We start from the raw sequence: 21892 nt of genomic DNA on the forward strand, positions 1-21892 counted from the left end.
ATCCTTGGGGTACCCCACTAACCACTTCCTTCCACTCAGACATTGCCCCATTTAATACTACTCTCTGTTTCCTATCAAATGGTGTGTTGTGTGACATTGCTGCTGTGTGTGGCCATACACTGCCACACTGCACACAACCTTCTATGCTACACAGAAAAGCACAAAAAAAAAAAAAATTATGCATGACACTCACTGGGAGGAGAGAAAGAATGAGAGCCTGTGAAACTAATCTGCAAGAAAGCCAAGATTGTGACAGGAAGGGAAATCAGTAATCCAGAACTCATTGAAAGAACTAAGAGATGGGAGGAAGAGTAACAGTATTCAGTCTATCTTTCTAACAAAAGACTTGAGAGGCAGCAGACCCCTGACATAGATCTTTGTACTCTGAAACTGCTACATCTCTATTATTTTGAAGACGCTCTAGTTGAAGTTACATAGGTTTACAAAGATATTATATAGTTCTGGTGACTGATTAATAAGGTTTCTGTATGACAAAGAGGAGAAACAGTCTTCAGAGCCTGAGTAATCAATTCTGTGGCCTTTGAAAAAAGTTATGGTGAAATCAAAACATTCAGAATATAACATTTTAGATAATCTACACAACTAATTATCAGCTGAATCTTTGAAACTGGTCGTGGTGAATAAGCAAGGCATTCAGATCATGACCCAGAGGAGTGCCAGAGTGCCTACACTTTGTGGCTCTCCAATATGGGTGTTTATTAAGTAGAGCATCAAAAGTAGTATTGAAAAAAAAAAAAAAAAGTAACCTGGTATAAGCTCAAGACGAAAATATATCTACAACACTCTAGAAGAACTGTCATGAAAGAAGAAATAACGAAAAAAGGAGACATAAAGAAAGAAGAAATGGATAGGAAAGGAAAAAAAAGAAAGATGAGAAAATTAAAGGGAAATAAGAAAAGAAAAACGAAAGAATAGGAAAATAATAAGAGTAAGAAGATAAATTAAAACTAAAAGGAAAGAATAATAAAAAGAAAAAAAGTAGTAATATATAATTTAATGGGAGCCGAAGCCGAAGTAGTAAGCCTCAATGTAAACACAAGGCATTGAGACGTGGCAGGTGGCAGGTGGCAAGTGTGTCTGTACGTCTGTCTTGCCCTCCCGTGTTGCTGACTTGCATCATCTCACATCGCCACTGACACCACACCATCTTGTCACCTGGAAATTGAAGCCCCCAAGTCATCAAGCAGCCGCCATGATGCTAAAGGCAGTCATTCTCATAGGAGGGCCGCAGAAAGGTGAGAGAAAGCCTGGTGTGGGGTTTACGTATGGGGTATTGGGGCAGAGGGAGGGGCCGGGTTTATATTGGTCAGTTTACAGTTTCAGCCAGCCATGGAATTTGTGATGGAGCTTATGTTTTACTGGTGAGAAATGTAATGAATTGATTGTTGGTATGTCATTTCCATCGCAAAGTAATATTTTTTTCGAGTTATGACATCTTTTAACTCCAAACATATGCCTGCCTCTCATTCCCAGCGATCTTAGTGGACTTGTGGGAAATCTTGGCTTTTGGATGCGCGGGAGCATTAACTTGAGTAATGTGCGTTGCAAAAGAGGTCGGAAATCGATAAAATCACATGAAAAAATCTCTGAAAATACTTTTGATGGTGGCGGCGGCTGCAGCGAGTGTTGCTGTGTTATTGTTGAGCAGCAGGCAGGGCTGTCAGGGCTGCATCCCCTGGCTAGGGCTTTTTTGTTCTATGTTAGTCTTACATCAACATGGTTTTTCTCATCCTTCTCACCTTGTACAGCTTTTCATTGAGTAATCTGAGTCCATTCATACCTGTGACAAATTATCTGTAATGTTGGCAACTATTTTTAAAGATTTGCTAGTTTTTTTGGGGGGAATGAGCAACACTGCGTGTGTGAAGGACTGACAGGTACTGTCAGGCGGTGGCATAGTGGATAAGGTGGTGAGCGTGGGATCGGGCAGACGTCCACGCATAGGTTAGAATCCCACCACGTACAGCCTTAAAACACTTTGCCATTTGTCGAGTGGTTTAAAGTTACCTACATGTCACCATGATACCCAAGTTCTAGGTGGTTACACTCAAGATGAGCTTGGGTGGTGATATGGGCCGTAATATGGGTACCACTATAAATAAAATTGCCTGCACCACTAATGGGTGGAAGCTGAACAGCGTTTCCTATACACTCTTCAAGTGTGCCTACAGGCGCTATAGGCCTTACCGTAAAAAAAAAAAAAACTAAGGTATAAAATTACAAGTGTGTTTGTTTGCGTGTGCATATTGTCACATTATTTGTGCATGCGTGAAATCAATCACAGTGATTGGTTCTTTTGTTTGAGCATGCAGCCACTGATCAATAGAAATAACACATGATAAATCTAGCCAATCAGAGTGGTTTGTGGAGAGAAGCAACTCTACTTGAGTCATTCTATGGAAAATGTCTGAACAATCAGGGTGTTGCCTTGATTATTTCCATTGTATCACCACATTTTACAAAGAGAAGGTAATGACTTCATATTAATTCTTTAGCATTGCTAGTCAGGTTAGACTAGTTTGCTTTGATTAGATCAGTTTAATTGTGTTAAGTAAAGTTAATTTGTTCTGAGGAAGACATGTCAGTGGTGTGTGTTACCTCAACATTAGCTAGGTTAGTTTAGGTTAGACTAAAGTTAGGGTTAGGTTAGTTTTGTTATATAGATACCTAAGTTTCAATAGGTTGGTTTGAGCAGCGGTGGCAGCAAGTACTCTCCACAGCAGTAACCATCAAATTTTTGGACAGTTACTTTTGTGGTACTTTGTGATAATGAAGCTATTTTCTTCTGGTACATTTTGGTCTGTTTTGTATTAAACAATTTTTTTGCATTTTCATCACAAAACAGTACTTTCTGAGGAGATGTTTTTTTTAGGAAGAGGGGAGAAATAAAAAAAAGCAAAAAAAAATAGTTATTTGCTGTGGAAACAAAGTGCAGATTCATTCAAAACATTTAAAAAACTACCAGAAAAATTTTATCCTGAAGTCAGAGTGTGGTGAAAGACTGTAAATTTATCAGATTCTTGGATATGGGGGACAAAATTTGCTGATAGTTTTTGTTTATGAGTTATATGTACAGTGTTGCAAGTATTGTTTATGTGTGTGTGTTTGTGTGTATGTATGTGTGTGTGTGTATTTACCTAGTTGTAGCTTTACAGGGCCTGGGCTTTATGCTCGTGTGGTCCTGTCTCCATATCTACACTTATCCAATTTTTCTTTAAAACTATGCACACTCTTTGCTGACACCACTTCCTCACTCAAACTGTTCCAAGTCTCAACACATCTTTGCGGGAAACTAAATTTTTTAACATCTCTCAGACATCGTCCCTTCCTTAGTTTCTTACTATGCGATCTTGTGCTTCTAAAGTCATATTCTTCTCTCAGGATCAGTTTCTCATTATCCACTTCATCCATTCCATTAATCAATTTATAAACTTGTATCAGATCCCTCTCTCTTCTCTGCTCCAAGGTTGGTAGATCCATTGCCTTTAGTCTCTCCTCATATGCCATCCCTTTAAATTCTGGAACCATTCTTGTAGCCATTTTTTGTAGTCTCTCTAATTTTCTTATGTGTTTCTTTTTATGGGGAGTCCACACAACTCCTGCATATTCCAATCTAGGTCTTATTTTAGTACTTATCAATTTCTTCATCATTTCCTTGTCCATATAGTGAAATGCTACTCCAATATTCCTTAGCAAATTATATGTCTCTCTGAAAATTCTATCAATATGGCTTACTGGTTGATTATTTTCTTCCATTGTCACTCCCAAGTCCTTTTCCTTTTTTACTTTTTCTAGTTCTACTCCATCTCCCATCTTATAGATTCCCACTGGTCATCTTTCACTTTTTCCCATTTCCATGACATGGCTTTTGTCCACATTGAATTCCATCTCCCATTTTTTGCTCCATTTCCAGATCTTGTTTAAGTCTTCCTGTAGTATTTCACAATCCTCTTTTGTTTAATGACTCTGCACAGTTTCGCATCGTCCGCAAACAGATTTATGTAGCTGTTCACTCCCTCTGGCATGTCATTTATATATACGAGAAAAAGTATTGGTGCCAATACTGACCCCTGTGGCACTCCGCTGTCTACTGTTCTCCACTTGGACTTCATATCTTTAACTATCGTCCTTATTTCTCTCCCCCTTAAGTAATTCTTCATCCATCTCAATGTGCTTCCTTTTAAGCCACCCTTCTCCTCTAACTTCCATAGTAATCTTTCATGTGGCACTTTATCAAAAGCCTTTTTTAGATCTAAATAAATACAGTCAACCCATCCTCTCTCTCTTGTACTTTATCAACTATTCTAGAGTAGAAACTCAATAAATTTGTCACACATGACCGACCTTTTCTAAAACCAAATTGGCTATTTGATAATATTTTGTTGTCTTCAAGAAACTCAATCCATTGCTTCTTTATTACTTTTTCACACATCTTGCATATTACACTAGTTAGTGATACCGGTCTGTAATTTAAAGGTTCTTCCTTCCTTCCGCTCTTATATATGGGAACCACCTCAGCTCTTTTCCACTCCACTGGCACTGTTCCATTTTCTATTGAGCATTTTATGATGTTGTATATTGGACTTGCTAGTTCTTCCCTACATTCTTTCAGTATTCTGCCTGAGACTTCATCCGGTCCCATTGCCTTTTCCTCATCCAATTCTGTCATCAACTTTTTTATTTCAAGCTTGGTTACTTTAATCTCTTTCATATAGACAGTCTCTATTACCCTGTGGTCTTTCAAATTTGGATTCCTTAGTAAAGACCTCATGAAATTTACTATTTAACAGTTCTGCCATACTTTTGGGTCTTCCACCATTCCGTTTTCTCCTTTTAACCTTTCTATTGTTTCTTTTTGTCTTATTTTTCCATTTATGAATCTGTAGAACAATTTTGGTTGTTCCTTACATTTTTCGACAATGTCCTTTTCATAGTTCTTTTCTTCTTCCTTTCTCACCTTAGCATATTCATTTCTTGCTGTTTTGAAGTTTTCCTTATTTTCTGGATTTCTGTTTCTTCTCCACCTTTTCCATGCTCCATCTCGTTTCTCCTTTGCCCTAGCACATCTTGCATTAAACCAATCTTTCTTTCCTTCTTCTTTAGGTCTATATTTCGGAACATATTCCCTGACCCCAGTTTTGTGTGTGTGTGTGTGTGTGTATGACCTCACTGAATGGACACTACAGTTGTTGCTCTCCCCAGACATGTTAATACCGCGACTCTTCACTGGTGAGTCAGGAAAGTTAATAATCCTGTAGTCAGCCTCCTCCTCCTCCTCCTCATCACCTTCTCCTTCTCCTTTTTTTTCCTACTCCTTCTCTTTCTTCTCCTCCTCCTCCTCCTTCTCCTGTATGTAATACTTGAAGGAAGAGTAATGTAATCTTAAGCCTTATTCCTTTGGCCTCATTTGTAATCCTTGTGCAGGACTTACTGATATTACATGATAGTACTTGGTGGTATTCCTTTGCCAGTTGAGCTATGTCGGGTATTTAGAAGTGAGAGAAGCAGTAGGTGGTAAGGCGCTTGATGGAGATGATGCATTTCAGATCTCATTGTTAGTGTCTGTGTCTCATTGGCAGTAAGTTGTGTGTTTGTGTATTAGGTGTTAAGTATTATTCTCTTTGTTTCTTAGTGTTTTTAATAATTTGTTGATAATGCTACACATCAATTCTTTCTCTTATCAGTTAGTTATCTCTTGTCAATCTTTCATCAGTCATCTCTTATTAATCTGGAACTCCCTGCCTGCTTCTTGCTTCTGTATTTCCATCTTCCTGTGACCTGAACTCATTTAAGAGGGAGATTTCAAGACATTAATTTATTCCATTTCTTTGGCTAACTCTCTCAGAACTCCTCAGGGGACTGGCATTGAAGTGGGCCTGTTTGTTTAATAGTTTTGGTTGCTCTTTGCCAGATTTCCCCTCTTACATAAAAAAAAAGAAAAAAAGAAAAACTACAATCTTTATCAGTCATCCCTCTTTTGGCTAACTCTCTTGGACCTACGTGGGGATTGGCATCTAAGTGGAATTTTTTTTTTTTATTCAACTTTTTACTGCCCCTGGCCAAATTTCCCCTTATACATCATAAAAGGAAAAAACAAAAATGGCAATAATTATCAGTCATCCCCTCTTTTATCTAACACTTTTAGACCTGCTTGGGGACTGGCATCTAAGTGGGGTTTTGTGTTTAGCCTGATTTTCCCCTCATATGAAAAAAAAGGAAAAGAAAAAAAAAACAAGAAATCTTTATCAGTTAGCCCTTCATCACCCCTCATCACTTCACCCCAGTCCTTCCCCAGCCATGACCCCTACACTTCCCCAGGCACTCGCTTCCGGCCCCTCTCCCTGGATGTCCCCAAGCCCCTGTTCCCGGTGGCTGGCCTCCCCATGGTGCAGCATCACATCGAGGCCTGTGCTGCTGTGCCTGACATCCGAGAGGTCCTGCTGCTCGGTTACTTCCCAGCGCAGCAGCTCCAGCAGTTTGTGGCCGACATGATTGCACAGTACAAGATCAGGATCCGGTGAGCTTTGGCATATTGTTGTTGTTGTTGTTGTTGTTGTTGTTGTTGTTGTTGTTGTGTTGAGTGGTGGTGGTGGTGGTGGTGTATTTATTTTTTTCTTTTGTAGAGTTTTTTTTTCTCTCTTTTTCTTATGTCTTGTCTGTTTTGTTTTGTAGTTTGGGTGTGTTTTAGGGATGCACACACTTGAGCCCACACACACACACACACACACACACACGGCCCGGTAGCTCAGTGGTTAGAGCGCTGGCTTCACAAGCCAGATGACCGGGGTTCGATTCCCCGGCTGGGTGGAGATATTTGGGTGTGTCTCCTTTGAAGTGTAGCCCCTGTTCACCTAGCAGTGAGTAGGTACGGGATGTAAATCGAGGAGTTGTGACCTTGTTGTCCCGGTGTGTGGTGTGTGCCTGGTCTCAGGCCTATCCGAAGATCGGAAACAATGAGCTCTGAGCTCGTTCCGTAGGGTAACGTCTGGCTGTCTTGTCAGAGACTGCAGCAGATCAAACAGTGAATTACACACACACACACACACACATGGCCCGGTAGCTCAGTGGTTAGAGCGCTGGCTTCACAGCCAGAGGAACGGGGTTCAATTCCCCGGCCGGGTGGAGATATTTGGGTGTGTCTCCTTTCACGTGTAGCACCTGTTCACCTAGCAGTGAGTAAGTACGGGATGTAAATCGAGGAGTTGTGACCTTGTCCCGGTGTGTGGTGTGTGCCTGGTCTCAGGCGTATCCAAAGATCGGAAATAATGAGCTCTGAGGTCGTTCCGTAGGGTAACATCTGGCTGTCTCGTCAGAGACTGCAGCAGATCAAACAGTGAATTACACACACACACACACACACACACACACACACACACACACCGTAGTGTAGTGGTTAGCACGCTTGACTCACAATTGAGAGGGCCGGATTCGAGTCCCGGTGCAGCGAGGCAAATGGGCGTGGCTCTTATTGTGTGGGGTGTGTTCACCTAGCAGTAAATAGGTAGGGGATGTAACTGGAGGGGTTGTGACCTCGTTTTCCCGGTGTGTGGAGTGTGTTGTGGTCTCAGTCCTGCCCGAAGATCGGTCTATGAGCTCTGAGCTCGCTCTGTAATGGGGAAGACTGGCTAGGTGACCAGCAGGCGACCAAGGTGAATTACACACACACACGCCTGGCAGCTCAGTGGTTAGAGCGCTGGCTTCACAAGCCAGAGGACCGGGGTTTGATTCCCCGGCCGGGTGGAGATATTTGGGTGTGTCTCCTTTGACGTGTAGGTGCTGTTCACCTAGCAGTGAGTAGGTACGGGATGTAAATCGAGTTGTGACCTTGTTGTCTCGGTGTGTGGTGTGTGCCTGGTCTCAGGCCTATCCGAAGATCGGAAATAATGAGCTCTGAGCTCGTTCTGTAGGGTAACGTCTGGCTGTCTCGTCAGAGACTGCAGCAGATCAAACAGTGAAACACACACACACACTTTCTTTTCTTTCTATAAACATCTCATCATAGTGGCTAACCCAACCCAAGCTAACTTCAACCTAATCTAACCTAACCTCACGTCACCTCACCTCGTCTAACCTAACCTAATGTAACCTCACCTCACCTCATCTAACCTAACCTAACCTAACCCAAGATATCTGCAGAAGTACCATAACCTAACCATGACCTAACCTAAACCATCTTTTCCATGGCCAAGATACCTGCAGGAGTACCATGCCCTGGGCACAGCGGGTGGCATCTACCACTTCAGGGACCAAATCAAATCGGGCAACCCTGACGCCTTCTTTGTGCTGAATGGGGACGTGTGTGGTGACTTCCCCCTGCAGGAGATGCTTGACTTCCACACGGGTCTGGCCATGCCCTCGCTCATCACCATCATGGGCACTGAGGCGACGCGGCAGCAGTCCACCATGTACGGGTGCATTGGTGAGTGTCCGATGTCTGTTTTTATTTATTTATTCATTTTTATGCAAGAGGGGAAGCCAGCCAAGGGCAACAGAAAAAAAAAAATTAAAAAGGAAAAAAAAAAGGCCCACTTGATTGTCTGGTGGTGTTTTTAGTGTGTTGTGCTGGTGTGTTGGTGATGTGTGTTGTGTGGTGGTGTTCCTCTTTAGTGTATGCCTGCTATATCTACCTACATACATATTTACAATTCCACAAGATTGGGTTGAGAATTGCCTTGTCTTGTGAAGCTAAGTTGATCTGTTCTTCATTGACATACACAGTAATTAGCCCCTTCAGTACCATGATGCATTTCCATATTGGTTCTGCTTAATATTTGGTGATTTTATACAGCTTCAGAAACATAAGTAGAGGATTAGAATAGCGAAGACTGTGGCCATTAATCTTCTGACCTCCATAGACCCTTCCATATGTCAATAAAAAGGTCTAATCGTACACAAATCTCAAGGTAAAAATGTGTCGCAGTATCAAAGGGGTTAATGTCTACGTATAGTTTCACACCCAATCCTCTCTCTCACAGTGGAGGACAAGGAGACACACCAGATCCTTCATTACGTGGAGAAGCCTTCCACCTTTGTGTCGCCGCTCATCAACTGTGGCGTGTACATCTGCTCCCCGGACATCTTCAAGCGAGTCGGGGAGATCTTCAACTCAAGGCAGGACTTCTACAGCAGGTGAGGCAGGTAGACAAATAGGTAGATAGATAGTTAGGTAAAGAGAGAGAGCAGATGAAGCATGGAGAGACAGTCAAGCAGGCAGGTAGGTACAGAGATAAGGAGAGAGGCAGGTAGGTAGATAGATAGAAAGGTAAACAGAGAAGGGGAGAGGCAGGGAAGAAGATAGAGAGATAAAGAGAGAAAAATAGAGGCAAGCAGACATACAGAGAGATGAGGAAAGAGAGAGAGGGAAGTAGAGAAGATGACACACAGACAGAGAGAGGAAAAAGGGAGGCAGGAAGGTAGGGAGAGAAAGAAAGAGAGAAAGAATACATGCAAGTAGAATAAAGATGGATAATGAATAAAGTAGAGAAGGAAAAAGAAAGGAGGAAGCATAAGAAGAGTACTGTTTGCATTAGGGAAGGAGGAGGAGGAGGAAGAGGAAAAGTACAGCCTGGATTAGAGGAGAAAAAATTTGGATTAAAGGAGGAGGAGGAGGAGGAGGAAGATGAAGAGGAAGAGAAGGAAGGAAGGAAGAAAAGAAAAAAAATATTAAGACCACAGTTTGCATAAGAGCAGCAGGAGAAGGAGAGGAAGGAAGAGTACAGTTTCTCTCCCCACTCCTTGCAGCTTTGATGAAGGGGAGGCCACAGAGAGCATTCAGCTGGAGCAGGATATCCTCATGCCCATCGCTGGTACTGGACAAGCCTATGTGTACACCACTGATCGGTGAGTGTGTGTGTGTGTGTGTGTGTTTCACTGTTTGACTGTTTCACTGTTTGATCTGCTGCAGTCTCTGACAAGACAGCCAGACGTTACCCTACGGAACGAGCTCAGAGCTCATTATTTCCGATCTTGGGATAGGCCTGAAACCAGCCACACACCACACACCGGGACAACAAGGTCACAACTCCTCGATTTACATCCTGTACCTACTCACTGCTAGGTGAACAGGGGCTACACGTCAAAGGAGACACACCCAAATATCTCCACCCGGCCGGGGAATCGAACCCCGGTCCTCTGGAGCGCTCTAACCATTGAGCTACCGTGTGTGTGTGTGTGTGTGTGTGTGTGTGGGTGGGTGTATGTGTGTGTGGATGTTTGTATGTGTGTGTGGATATGTGTGTGTGTGGATGTGTGTGTGGGTGGGTGGGTGGGTGTGTATGTGTGTGGGTGGGTGTGTTTGTGTGTGTGTGTGTGTGGGTGGGTGTGTGTGTGTGTGTGTGTGTGTGGGTGTGTTTGGTTGAGTGTAATTGAGTTCTTAATGTGTTATTTTTTCTGTTTTCCTGTTTTGTTTTTTGTTTATATTGTATTGTTATTGATTAATAAATTGGTATGTTTTTTGTATCATGTTAGGATTACTACTACTACTACTATTACTACCACTACAACATCACTATAACATCAAGAACAACACTACCAACACCATTACTTAGCTACCATTAGTATGTAACACCACCTCAAACTCTAATCTAACCTAACTTAACCTAAAAAAACAAATAAATAAAATAAAAAATAGATAATAAATAGATAAATAAGTAAACCCTAACTTGAAACTAACCTAACCTAAATTAACCCAACCTAACATAGCCTAACCAAAATTCCCCAGGTGGTGGTCGCAGATCAAGACAGCGGGGTCGGCTATCTATGCCAACAGACACTACCTCCAGCTGTACCACCGCACACACCCCTCCCGCCTCACCGACAACGGCCCCAGCAAGCCCAAGATTGTCGGGGACGTGTACATCCACCCCTCGGCCACGGTGGATCCCTCAGCTGTGGTGAGTGTGGTGGCAAGGACTGTGGTATTGTGGTTGTGGTGTTGGTTTTAGTTTTGTTGTCTTGTTTTTATTTTGTGTCTGTTGGTATTTTTTTTCCAATTCTTTTATATTCGTGTTTTTTTTTTTTTTTTTTTTTTTATGGTTGTAATTTCATTTTTCTCTTTCATCTTTCGGTGCTTCACAAACTTATCAGGTGATTAACAATGGTGAAGACTGTGGCCATTAATCTTCTGCTCTCCATAGATCCTTTCTTATGTCGATAAAATAGTCTAATAGTACACAAATCTCAAAGGTGAAAAGTGTGTCCCAATGCTGAAGGGGTTAGTACTGCATCTTCATCTCCCAACTCTTCACTTGCACCTCCTTTGATAAACTGTCTTGCAATTATACAGTACTCTCACTCTCCTCTATTCCTCCTCTTTAGCTTCAAATAATACCACACTCTTGATCTCCCCGTTCTTTACAGCTTGGTCCCAATGTGAGTGTGGGCAAGAACGCAGTGATAGGAGCTGGCGTGCGTATCAGGGAGTCTATCGTGCTGGGGAACTCCACCATACAGGAACACAGCTGCGTTCTCTACACGTAGGTACTGCTGTCTAGAGGAGAGGATTGAGCTGATATATTATTCTAGTTTGATTTTTTGAGTGAGTTTCTCTTGTGTTTCTTTCAGGTGACTGTGAATGATGCCTCAGTTTTAGCTTCCTGTCTCATATTTGTTTGTTTACCTTGTTGTGGTTCACTGGAGAGGAGTAATCTCATAGTGTTTTGTTTCTGAATGCATCATCTTGTGTGTGTGAGAGAGAGAGAGAATATCTGTTTCCTTATCAGAAGTATAAAGGTACATAAGAATAACCATAGTGGGTTATGAAGGAAGCATATAAAATCAAATAGAGTCACGATAAAAGAGAAGTTCGAATACTGCTGTACATTTCTATACCATACCTGAGCCTGTTCCTTCAGAGTTATAGGAGTTCTGATCATTCTTCCTGCACCACACTTCACCAGACTAATCTTTCAGTGTCGTCGGCTGGAATTCCACCGTGGGGGCGTGGACGAGGCTGGAGGGGACGCCATGTGATCCTAACCCCAACAAACCCTTCGCCAAGATGGATAACGTGCCACTCTTCAACACAGAGGGGAAGCTGAACCCATCCATCACAATTCTTGGTGAGTGGTGGGAGCAGTGCAGCACCTCAGCACTTCCCTGTGGCTTGTACTGTATGGCTAGGTAGTGGAGTGGAGGATGTCTAGGTCTGTGTGTGTGTGTGAGGCGAGTTTGTCTAATGTCTGTTTCTTATGTCACTCTTCTTTCACTTTGTTTTGTCTACTGGTCTGTTTCTGTCCTGTATTAGCTAATGGTTGTCTGTCGTGGTTCATGCTTGCCTCTGTGTGTGTTTGGGTAGCTAAGGTCATGAGTGTTGTGGTTCATGCTTGCCTCTCTGTGTGTTTGGGTAGCTAAGGTCATGAGTGTTGTGCTTGCTTTACTGTGTACTGAGAATAATCTTATTTTGTAGCTCTGTCTATCAGCTTCCATTGTCTCCCTATTCAAGCATCTCTGAGTCTCTTGGTGCTTATTCATCTGCTGAGTACAGGTAGAACAGCCAAGCATAGTGTAGCATTATTAAGTTGCCAAACAAAGCCCTTTTCAACATATATTCAATCTGGATTACCTTATTTCCTAAGCTTTTCATGTCTATACTCTATGCAATATTACTTTCTTGTCTAGCTTCGTTTTCTTTTCTGTTTCTCTTTCAGCAGTGTGAGACCAAATGATTATGGTCAGTTGTAGTGGTGGAGAGAGAGAGAGAGAGAGAGAGAGAGAGAGAGAGAGAGAGAGAGAGAGAGAGAGAGAGAGAGAGAGAGAGAGTGTGATGGTGAGGAGTATGTTAGGAAGAAAGGTAATAGTGAGAAGGTTAAGATGTTATGTAGGAATGTGATAGTGTGTGAGTGAGGAGTGCGTTATGGTGAGAGAGTTAAGATGTGTCATGCTAGAATATGTTACAAGATGTGTTAAGCTGTCATGTTCTGTTATTAGATGAAGTAAGCTTGAGAAGTGGTGAACTTGGGGTGCAGTGTGTGAAGTAAGCTGAAGATGTGTGTTAAGCTGTCATGTTCAGTTATTACATTTGTGAAAAGAGCTTGATTGTGAGGTAAGCTTGAAGTGTGTGTGTGTGTGTGTGTGTGTGAGGTAAGCTGAAGACTTGTTTAAGATGTCATGTTCCGTTATTAAGTGAAGTAAGCTTGATTGTGAGGTAAGCTTGAAGTGTGTGTGTGTGTGAGGTAAGCTGAAGACTTGTTTAAGATGTCATGTTCCGTTATTAAGTGAAGTAAGCTTGATTGTGAGGTAAGCTTGTGGTGTTTTAAGGTGTGTGGTGAGGTGAGCTTGTGGTGTGTGGTGTAGCAAGGCAGCATCACCAAGAGTCTCCTTCACCACAGGGAACGACGTGAGGGTGGTGTCAGAGGTGGTGGTTCTCAACTCTATAGTCCTCCCTCACAAAGAGCTCTCCTCTAGCACCAAGAACGAGATCATTCTCTAAGTGCAGGCAGTCAGTGGTGTTTAATGTCTGTCTGTGGCTCCTCGCATGGTTTGTCCTGTGAGAGCTTTACGTGTGTGTGTGTGTATATGAGTGAGTGTGTGTGTGGGTGTGTATGTGTGTTTGTGACTAACTCCTCTCATCCACGCACTCCTGCATACTTAGTGGAATGTTATGAAAGGGAAAATGTTAGTCTGTTTTAGTCCTTATTTCTTTCTTGGTTTGACTTTTGACACTCTGTAGGAAGCAGAATATGTAGACAGTAGATTCTCAACGCATTCTTGTATTTATGCCTTTTAACCACTTCACCGATTCTTAACCATATTTTACATCCTGTTTTTTACCTCAAAAGATTCTCAACTGTCCTTTTATGTTATCTGATCACATGACATATTTTCAACTCTATTGTCATCTTGCTTTTAATTTTTCTGATCACTTTTGTACTTCTACACAGAAAATTGCTCAAGTTATAAGAATCAAGAGTATTTGATAAGTACAGCACAAATATTACAATGAGCTGTAGAATATTGTTACCTATTAAAAACCTATTGATACACCAGGCTGAGGTCTTGGGTGGAGGGGACTAAACAGGACATTTTAGTAGAAGCATAGAGGAGGAGTTTCTAGTCACCATGCTGCTTTCCCTCTAGTCACATGTAGATTGGAGTGAAGAGTCTGGAGGCTTGCAGGTTAACATGACAATGGCAGTGTGTCCTTGGTAGTTGTTAATGGTTATAGTGAAGCTTGTGTTTGTGTGTTGAGCATGGTTGTTTTTAAGGCTCGTTTTCTCAAATATTTCTGTGCTTCACCTCTTAAAATTTACACAAGTTTTTCAAGGTGTTTTTATGTTTCTAGAGCCAGATTGACAGGATTTCTTCATTATTAACTGGAGAAACACTTGATAATTCTGCTAATCATCTCTATGGTCTTGGAAAATTGTCGTGGTGAGAGGACAGAGCGTTTTTGAATACGGGCCTAACATTCCTACTCGATTTTGTGTTGACTGTGAAGATTTGATAGTGTAGTTGATCATTCTCTTCCAATTGCCTGCATGTTCCTAATAGTCTCTCTCTGAGTGTTGTGCCTCTGAATGCTGAAGGTGTTTTGTCTTTTTGATTTATAAGTGAATTGGAAATCAGGGGATCATCACTTTAGAAATTACATCTTAGCATCAGGTCTCAGTGTCTCGACTCATTTGGTGTGTAATTGATCACTCGTCTCTTGATTACTGTGCTCTGTTTCTTTCTCTAAACCAAAAGATCTTATTTTCTTGAATATATATTTTCTTGAACACATTTTTTGCACTTGCTGGGAAAAACTTGCAAAAATAATGTATCAACTCAATTATTTTGTTGTGAAGAAAATGTTTTTAGTCTTGACTATTCTATCTTTCATCATGTGCTCATACCAGACACAATCAAGAGGTGACCAGCAAAGACCATAGCTGTGCCAGGGTTACCACAGAGAACCATCCACCCTCTCATCAAACACTGTGAATGAGGAGCACACTGACAAACTTTCCACTAACCAGACACTTTCAACTCATTCTTGTGTTTATGCCCTTTTTTTTTTTTTTTTCATTTATACCATGTGGGCTTTTCACGAGAATTTATGGACTAAAGGGGGATACTTTTTGAGGTACCTCCTATCTCAAAGTCCACCCGCTAGGAAACCCTTGTCCCGAGTGAGGAAGCCCAACCTACACTCGGACCGTGGACAGGATTCGAACCCGTGCGCTTGGAGACCCCTCGGACCCGAAAGCACGCATGGTTCCACTGCACCACTTCAGGGATTCTTAACCATATTTCACATCCTGTTTTTATATAATGTCTTGTTTCATCCACTCTGGAGTTCCAACCACTTTCCATCCTTTGTACAACTCCAATCTGACTTGCCCTTCCATTCTTCCTGGCCTCCTTTACTCCTGCAGTTTTTTTTTGCAACACTGAAATGAATCACAAATTTTAGGTCATCTTGTACTCTCTAGGCAATGAAGATCTGCCACTTAATCACCATAACACCTTACCTCCTTTAAGCACCTCCTTTTTCTTGCTGTGAAGTGTTGCCAAGTGTTACCGAGTGTGTTTCCTGCAGGGTGTAATGTGACTGTGCCATCTGAGGTGATTGTGCTCAACTCCATCGTGCTGCCATACAAGGATCTGCCACACAGCTACAAGAACGAGATCATCCTGTGAGAGGCTGTGGGGTGCGAGTCTGGCTGTCCATGGCTGTCTTGTGAGGTTTAGTTCAGGTTAAATGAAGGGTGTATGGTTGTGGTCAGAAGGCATGTAATGTAATGCTACTCTGAAGTTAGTCTTGCTCCTCTGATCTGCCAGACTGTTAGCAGATCAGAGGACTTATACAGCATAAGAGTGCAGTGTGTCTTGCCACTTGTGACTGCTACTGTGCCTCTTGTAAGTATGTGTGTGTGTGTTTTTGTGTTGTAAGTGTATATGTGTGTGTGTGTGTGTGTGTTTGTCATTGAGGGGTAGGGAGCACCTCAATGACAAACATCTGAAGTGTATTGTCCAGTTGTTGAATTATTATCTAAGGAATGTTACAAGTATATATTTTTAATATGACACATTGTTGCTCTTCAAGGCTTTAAATAAAGTCTTGTCACAGACTAGAAGTTAGAGATCATTGTAATGCATCATTGCAAGAGCTTTTCGTCATGTATTGTGTAGTTTGTGTGTGTGCAGGCAGGAAGGGTGACTGTAGGCAGTGCAGGCTTCCTTGAGTCAATTGTTGTCTTGCCTGTCGCTCCAGTGCAATAGTTTGTTTCATAGTTAATTGTTTTTCGTTCTCTATTTAGTTTATCCGTTTTAGAATTATTTAAACCACTAGTTATGAAATAATTGTAGTAGTGGTGATATTGATATGAAATGATTGTAGTAGTGGTGATATTGATATATAGTTCATGACCCTGTACAGTTATCTACTCCTGTTGTATTCCTTCAGTAAGTTAAATAAGGAGACTGGATCTTGTGATGTGGGGCTTACCATCCTCCTCTCCTCCCCTGCTGCCTTCCTCAATGTGTTCCAGCCCCATTGAGCACATTCTTGCCTCTGATGTCCTTCTGGTTTGCCCTTCCTCCTCTCTTGTTCTGAATCATCTTTGTACTGTCAGCCTCATTGAAGAACAGGGGAGGTTTAATGAGGAAGTACAATGAATGGATAGAATGTAGGAAGTATGGAGAGACTAGGGGACATCATAGGCTCATGATGTGCTGAGGAGAGGAGGGAGGCAGCCCATATGTCACTGAGTACACCAGAACTAAATTGACAGTAAATGTTGTAAAGACAAAGCAGGAAAAGTACAGTACAGATACTACTACTACTACTACTACTACTAGACCTTATTATTTTTGTTCTCTTCTATCTTTTTAAAACCTGTTTCTGTAAAGCAAGCAGTGTTCTCAAATTTCTTAGTGTTCACTTCATTCCTTCACTTCATTCTTTGCCAAAGAGACTTGAGGGTTCAGGCTGGTGCATCCAGTTCTCTTGCTCTGTAAACTCCTTGTGTTCACATCATTCCTAGCCAAGGATTGTCCTTAGTGGTCACGCGGATTAAGGCGCCGCATTCTGCCACGATGGTGGTAGATTGCGGGGCATCAATTTGAACCCCACTAATGACATCTAGCAGCTATATGGCCTTTGTTGCCTAGCAGCAAGACAAATTACTTCATTGGAGGGGCGGTCCCTTGTGATGACTTAATTTGAGGATTATTTAATCCTAGCCAAGGAGTCTTGATCCCTCCAGCATAAGGCTGATGCAGAAGGGGGCATCCAGTCCTCTTACTAAGGAGATTGAGCCGCACCACCACTGAAACAGTGGTAGTGATTAGTTGGAGAAGTGGTACGAGTAAAATTATGTGTATCTTACCTTGAATGAGAGTTTAACCATTTTTCTATTCTGAACTAATTGCTAACAATATTCTAATCATAAATTAAGGGAAGCAGCAAACAGGAAGCAAGGCTTCTAGATGGGATTAACCTGTAGTCTGTATCAGGTATCACTTTATACGAACAATCTAATCTGATGCCTCACTTTTCCCCATTCCACTGCAAAAAACGGTCAGTACTTACACAAATCAGCTTAAGGAGCTCCTCTCCTCCTCCTATAATTCCATCCCATCTCCATGGTGTTGGCAGCAGCAAGCGGCCATGGTAGCTTTTCCTTGGTGGAACGTGGGGCATCAGATTGTCATCTTGGAAGTGTGGCCACAACCACTGTCATGTTCATCTAAAAAAAACTAAAAATAAGTAAAAGAAAAAAAATGAACTGACTTTTCAGTGCCTGACATTGCAGCATCACTGGCAACAGTGATGCTCTGAGGTACACCACCTCCTGTTAGACTTTACTGGTGTTGTATAAAGCTGTGCTGCTTACATATTTATTGTATAATAAAGATTTGGTAATATAAATTTGGTAATAAAAAAACTATTTCCAATCTTTCACTCTCTACCCTAAAGCAGTTCACACGTGCCAATTTGTGACTTTTTTATACGTACGCAGTTTCCGACTCATGCCTTCTAGTCGCAAAGTGTCAGACAGTGCCTGGAAAGTATGGACTAGTTGGCGCCTTGGCGTGAAGTGAATGTAAACAAACGGCTACCTGCCAAGAGGTCTCCCTCCAGTGACAATGCTGAAGCTGTGGTTGCTCTTCTTTTGGCTTACCAGAATAGTCAACAGAAAGGAAAATGCCTTTGGATACGTCCCTGGCTAATAAGAAATAAAGAAAGGAGTGTCTACCACACTAAATTAGCCTATATTTCTCTTAAGAAAATTGATAATCTTAAGCTTATGCACAATTGCAATCAAATTAAATCCTGACAAGTCTTCACTCCTCACCAACACCACCCTCCATTGAGGGACATAGCTCTTGTGGAGTGGCAGCTATTTCATCGAATGATTTGTGCAAGCTTTTCTTTTTTACTGTATAATTAATTTCTGGGGTCCCAGATGTGTCTTTCTCCCTCACCAACTCTAACACCACCTCTATCTCTAGAGACCACATTTTCAAAACTTACTCCGTGACGTCATGGCGCAAATAAAGTCGCAAATCGACCAAGACCAACATGTTGGTCATGATTAGAGACTGCTTTCTGCAGTCACTAAGTGCTGATTGCGCGTCCGAAACTTATGAAAAAAAAAAAAAAAAAAAAAAAAAAAAAAAAAAAAAGTGTGAACCTGCCTTAACCAGACAATACTACTAGTTACGACAATACCATTACCATCACGTCAGGATCCTGTTGTGAAGCAGAGTAAGACATATTGGAATCCTGAGTTATGGTGACAGGCAGAATGGGTAACACCAGCACAGGCTGACATTTGACAATGGGGAGGAAATGCAACAATTTGCCTTTGGATCGGCGTTCTCCCATACACACCTGGAAAAGGAAGAGTGGGGCAGGAAGTCTGAAGCATTAATGCTTTCCCTCCCTCCCCCCTCCCTCATCATTCATCACATTCACACCTGTTCCCCATCCCCATCCCTGTCCCTGAGTGGTCCCTGCCTTTCAATCATTCTCATACGTTCCCTCCAGGCACTCTCTAAGAAATCTTTCACACCCTCAATCACCCGACCATTTACCTGTCTCTCAACACACAGCCCCAGCAGGTACTCCATCCATTCCCTAGCATTCCTCTCTCTCATCTCACTACATGCTTCTACTCCTATTTCTTCTGTCACTACACCTAACATCTTGTCTCTTGCACACTCATACCCCTCACACTCCAGCATCAAATGTTCTACTGTCTCATCCACACCCGTCTCGCATACCTCACACACCTTGCTTCCTCCATTCTTCCACCTATACACCCTGCTGTTCACCTCCAGGGACTTGGTCCTGGCTCTGAACAGCAGTTCCCCCCCGCGGCTCCCATCATAAAAACTTTCACACTTAGGCCGGTCCTTTCTCCGATACCATTCTAGCGTTGTCTTCTCACTCATCCCCCTCCTCCACTCTGCTTTTCCTTTCTCTTCCACACGCCTATTGATTTCTCTCTTACTCGCATCTACACTTCCATGTCCTATGGCTCTTCTAACAAGCATTCCTATTTTACCCACCCAAATTTCTATATTAAACGACTCCTGTGTCCACTGTCCATACATGTTCCATTCGTACACCTTTTTTGCCCATTTACTCCCATCCATCCTCTGCAGTCTAACCCTATACCTCAACACTGCCTTAGCTAACCTTTCTCTAAATGTACTCCATCCCATATCTCCTCTGATCGCCTCCACTGCCACATACCTGTTGGCACCTAACGCTATCCTGCCTGTCATGTTCTGCAGAACCTCTATCCTATTCAGGTCTTTCCTAGTCCACACTGTTGTTTCTAAACCATACATGATGCTGGGGATAGCTATTCCCTTCCATAGTCCTCTAACTACCTCATACTTATTTGCCCTGCACCGTGCTACACTACCTAGCCTCCCCACCCATTGGTTAGTCCGTGCTATTCTTTCCTGCTTGGTCCTTTCACACCCTCTTTCATCCAGCCAAATACCCAGATACTTGTACTCTTTTGTTCTTCCTATTTCCTTCCCACTCACCATCCATGTCCTGTTCCTGTCTAATGCATCCCCATTTACTACTAATACTTTACTCTTCTCCCTGCTGAATCTAACGTCAAAATCCCTTCCATACTCACTCACAGCGTTCAGCATTTCCTGCAGCTCTGCATGGTGCTCACTAAGGACCACCACATCATCTGCATATAGGAGAATGCTCAGCACATCATTCCCCCTTTCACTCTTGCTGCCATCTCCTCCACATATAGGCCAAATAGTAAAGGGGAAAGAACACAGCCTTGTCTCACTCCTCTCTCATTACTCACCCATCCAGTCACCAGATCCCCCATACTAAACACTGCTCTTGTATTCTCATACATACTCCTAATGATTCTCACTATCTTCTCACTTACCCCAACTTTTTCTAATACCTTGCACAGCATTCTCCTATCTACTCTATCATAGGCCTTCTCTATGTCTAGAAAAGCTAAATACTTCTTCCTACCGTCCTTTCTTGCTCTCCCTATCACTTCATTTACTACATACATGTTATCCTCACCTCTTCTATCCTTCCTAAACCCATTCTGTTCCTCACCCATTACCCTATTTCTTTCTATCACTTCACTCAGTCTTTCATTCAACACACCACAGAATATCTTACACACTGAATCACACACTGCTATTGGTCTATAGTTCCTAATTTCCTTCCTACTTTTACTACCTCCTTTATGAATAAGTGTCACTCTACTTTCATTCCAGGTTGCAGGCACTCTTTCATCCCTCCAGATCCTTCCAAACAACTCATGCAGCCCCTCAATCACTCTTCGACCACCCTCTCTGTAAAATTCATTCAGAATCCCATCGATACCCGGAGCCTTACCTCTCTTTAGTTTCTTCACATACCTCTCAATCTCCTCCATACTGATCTCTTCATTCATTCCTTCCTCTATTTTCCTACCTAGGGTGATGTTTCCTAAGTTCCTAGCTGGTTCATTCACTCCTCCTATAGCTTTCCAGTACTCTTCTATCTCTCCAATCATTTCCTCCCTTTCCCTAATTCTCCTTCCATTCACTACTAACTCTTCTACATGGTCTACTTTACTACCTTCCTCTATTCTTAAAAATTTATACCATTCCCTACCTCCTTCTTCACCCTTTCTCCTAAGTTCCTCAATAATTTTCCTCTCCTCATTCCCTCTGGCCCTCCTGATTAATGCCTTCACCTCTTGCTGCTTACTCCTATAATCTTCCCACACTCTCTTATACTCTATTCTCTCTACCTCACTGTTCTGTCTGTACCTTCTAAGGCTCCTACATCTCCTATTCAGTTGCCTTCTTTCCTTCCTCACCCTGTCTATCTCATTGTTCCACCACCTCTTCCCTTTCCTTTCTCTCCCTTTACCTCTTGGTTCTGTCCTACCAATACTCTCCTCTGCGGCTATGGTTAATTTCCTAACTAGACTCCTATTACACTCATCCACTCCTCTCTCTGTCTGTGGCCCATTCTCATCAGTCTTCCATTCCATCTTCTCTATCGCTTCTCTAAAACTATCCCAGTCTGCCTCTCTAACTTTCCACCTTCCCTTCCCTGTGTAGTCACTTTTACCTTCTCCTTCACACACTCATACTCCAATACCATAACATTATGGTCACTCGCTACATCAATCTTTCTCTCCTCATCCACCCACATGCCTTTCACTCGTTCCCTCGCTAGTTATGCAGCTTCACTCACCAGTATGCCACACTACACGTATCATTACCCCACAAGCAAACAAACATAAGAGAAAATATCCCATGACACCGTGACACGGGGGAAATGATTCCCGACACTGTTGTACGTGGAGGGAGGTTGACTTACCACTCCGTTACACGAGGGAAATGTACACTGAACCAACATAACCACGCTTTTAAGGTTTATCAGGAG

The 21892-nt window shown here is 42.3% G+C and overlaps 2 protein-coding genes across 3 annotated transcripts; one reads left to right on the plus strand and one right to left on the minus strand.

The window, feature by feature from the left end:
- Positions 1–1044: 1044 nt before the first annotated feature.
- Positions 1045–17901, plus strand: LOC123502705 (mannose-1-phosphate guanyltransferase alpha-A-like). 2 transcript variants are annotated; one of them, XM_045251913.1, is made up of 10 exons: positions 1045–1256; positions 6340–6538; positions 8211–8440; positions 8997–9150; positions 9763–9861; positions 10742–10913; positions 11380–11495; positions 11932–12080; positions 13350–13459; positions 15542–17901. In XM_045251913.1, exons 1-9 carry the CDS (start codon positions 1214–1216, stop codon positions 13448–13450), a joined length of 1263 nt encoding a protein of 420 aa, XP_045107848.1. In that variant the 5' UTR covers positions 1045–1213; the 3' UTR covers positions 13451–13459; positions 15542–17901. The 2 variants fall into 2 exon arrangements, with proteins under 2 accessions (XP_045107848.1, XP_045107847.1); XM_045251912.1 differs by lacking the exon at positions 13350–13459 and having other exon boundaries at positions 1046–1256.
- On the minus strand, positions 17555–21528 carry LOC123502707. The gene is made up of 2 exons (XM_045251914.1): positions 18686–21528; positions 17555–17693 (listed from the first exon to the last, which is right to left on the minus strand). Exon 1 carries the CDS (start codon positions 20122–20124, stop codon positions 18922–18924), a length of 1203 nt encoding a protein of 400 aa, XP_045107849.1. The 5' UTR covers positions 20125–21528; the 3' UTR covers positions 17555–17693; positions 18686–18921.
- Positions 21529–21892: the final 364 nt, after the last annotated feature.

This window comes from Portunus trituberculatus, chromosome 12, assembly GCF_017591435.1.
Source record: "Portunus trituberculatus isolate SZX2019 chromosome 12, ASM1759143v1, whole genome shotgun sequence".
NCBI lineage: Eukaryota > Metazoa > Arthropoda > Malacostraca > Decapoda > Portunidae > Portunus > Portunus trituberculatus.

Coding starts and splice junctions, on each gene's coding strand:
- LOC123502705 (XM_045251913.1), top strand. CDS start 1,214: ATGATGCTAAAGGCAGTCATTCTCATAGGAGGGCCGCAGAAAG. Junction 6,539..8,210: donor CAGTACAAGATCAGGATCCG/GTGAGCTTTGGC, acceptor TCCATGGCCAAG/ATACCTGCAGGAGTACCATG. Junction 10,914..11,379: donor CGGTGGATCCCTCAGCTGTG/GTGAGTGTGGTG, acceptor CGTTCTTTACAG/CTTGGTCCCAATGTGAGTGT.
- LOC123502707 (XM_045251914.1), bottom strand. CDS start 20,124: ATGCTGAACGCTGTGAGTGAGTATGGAAGGGATTTTGACGTTAGATTC.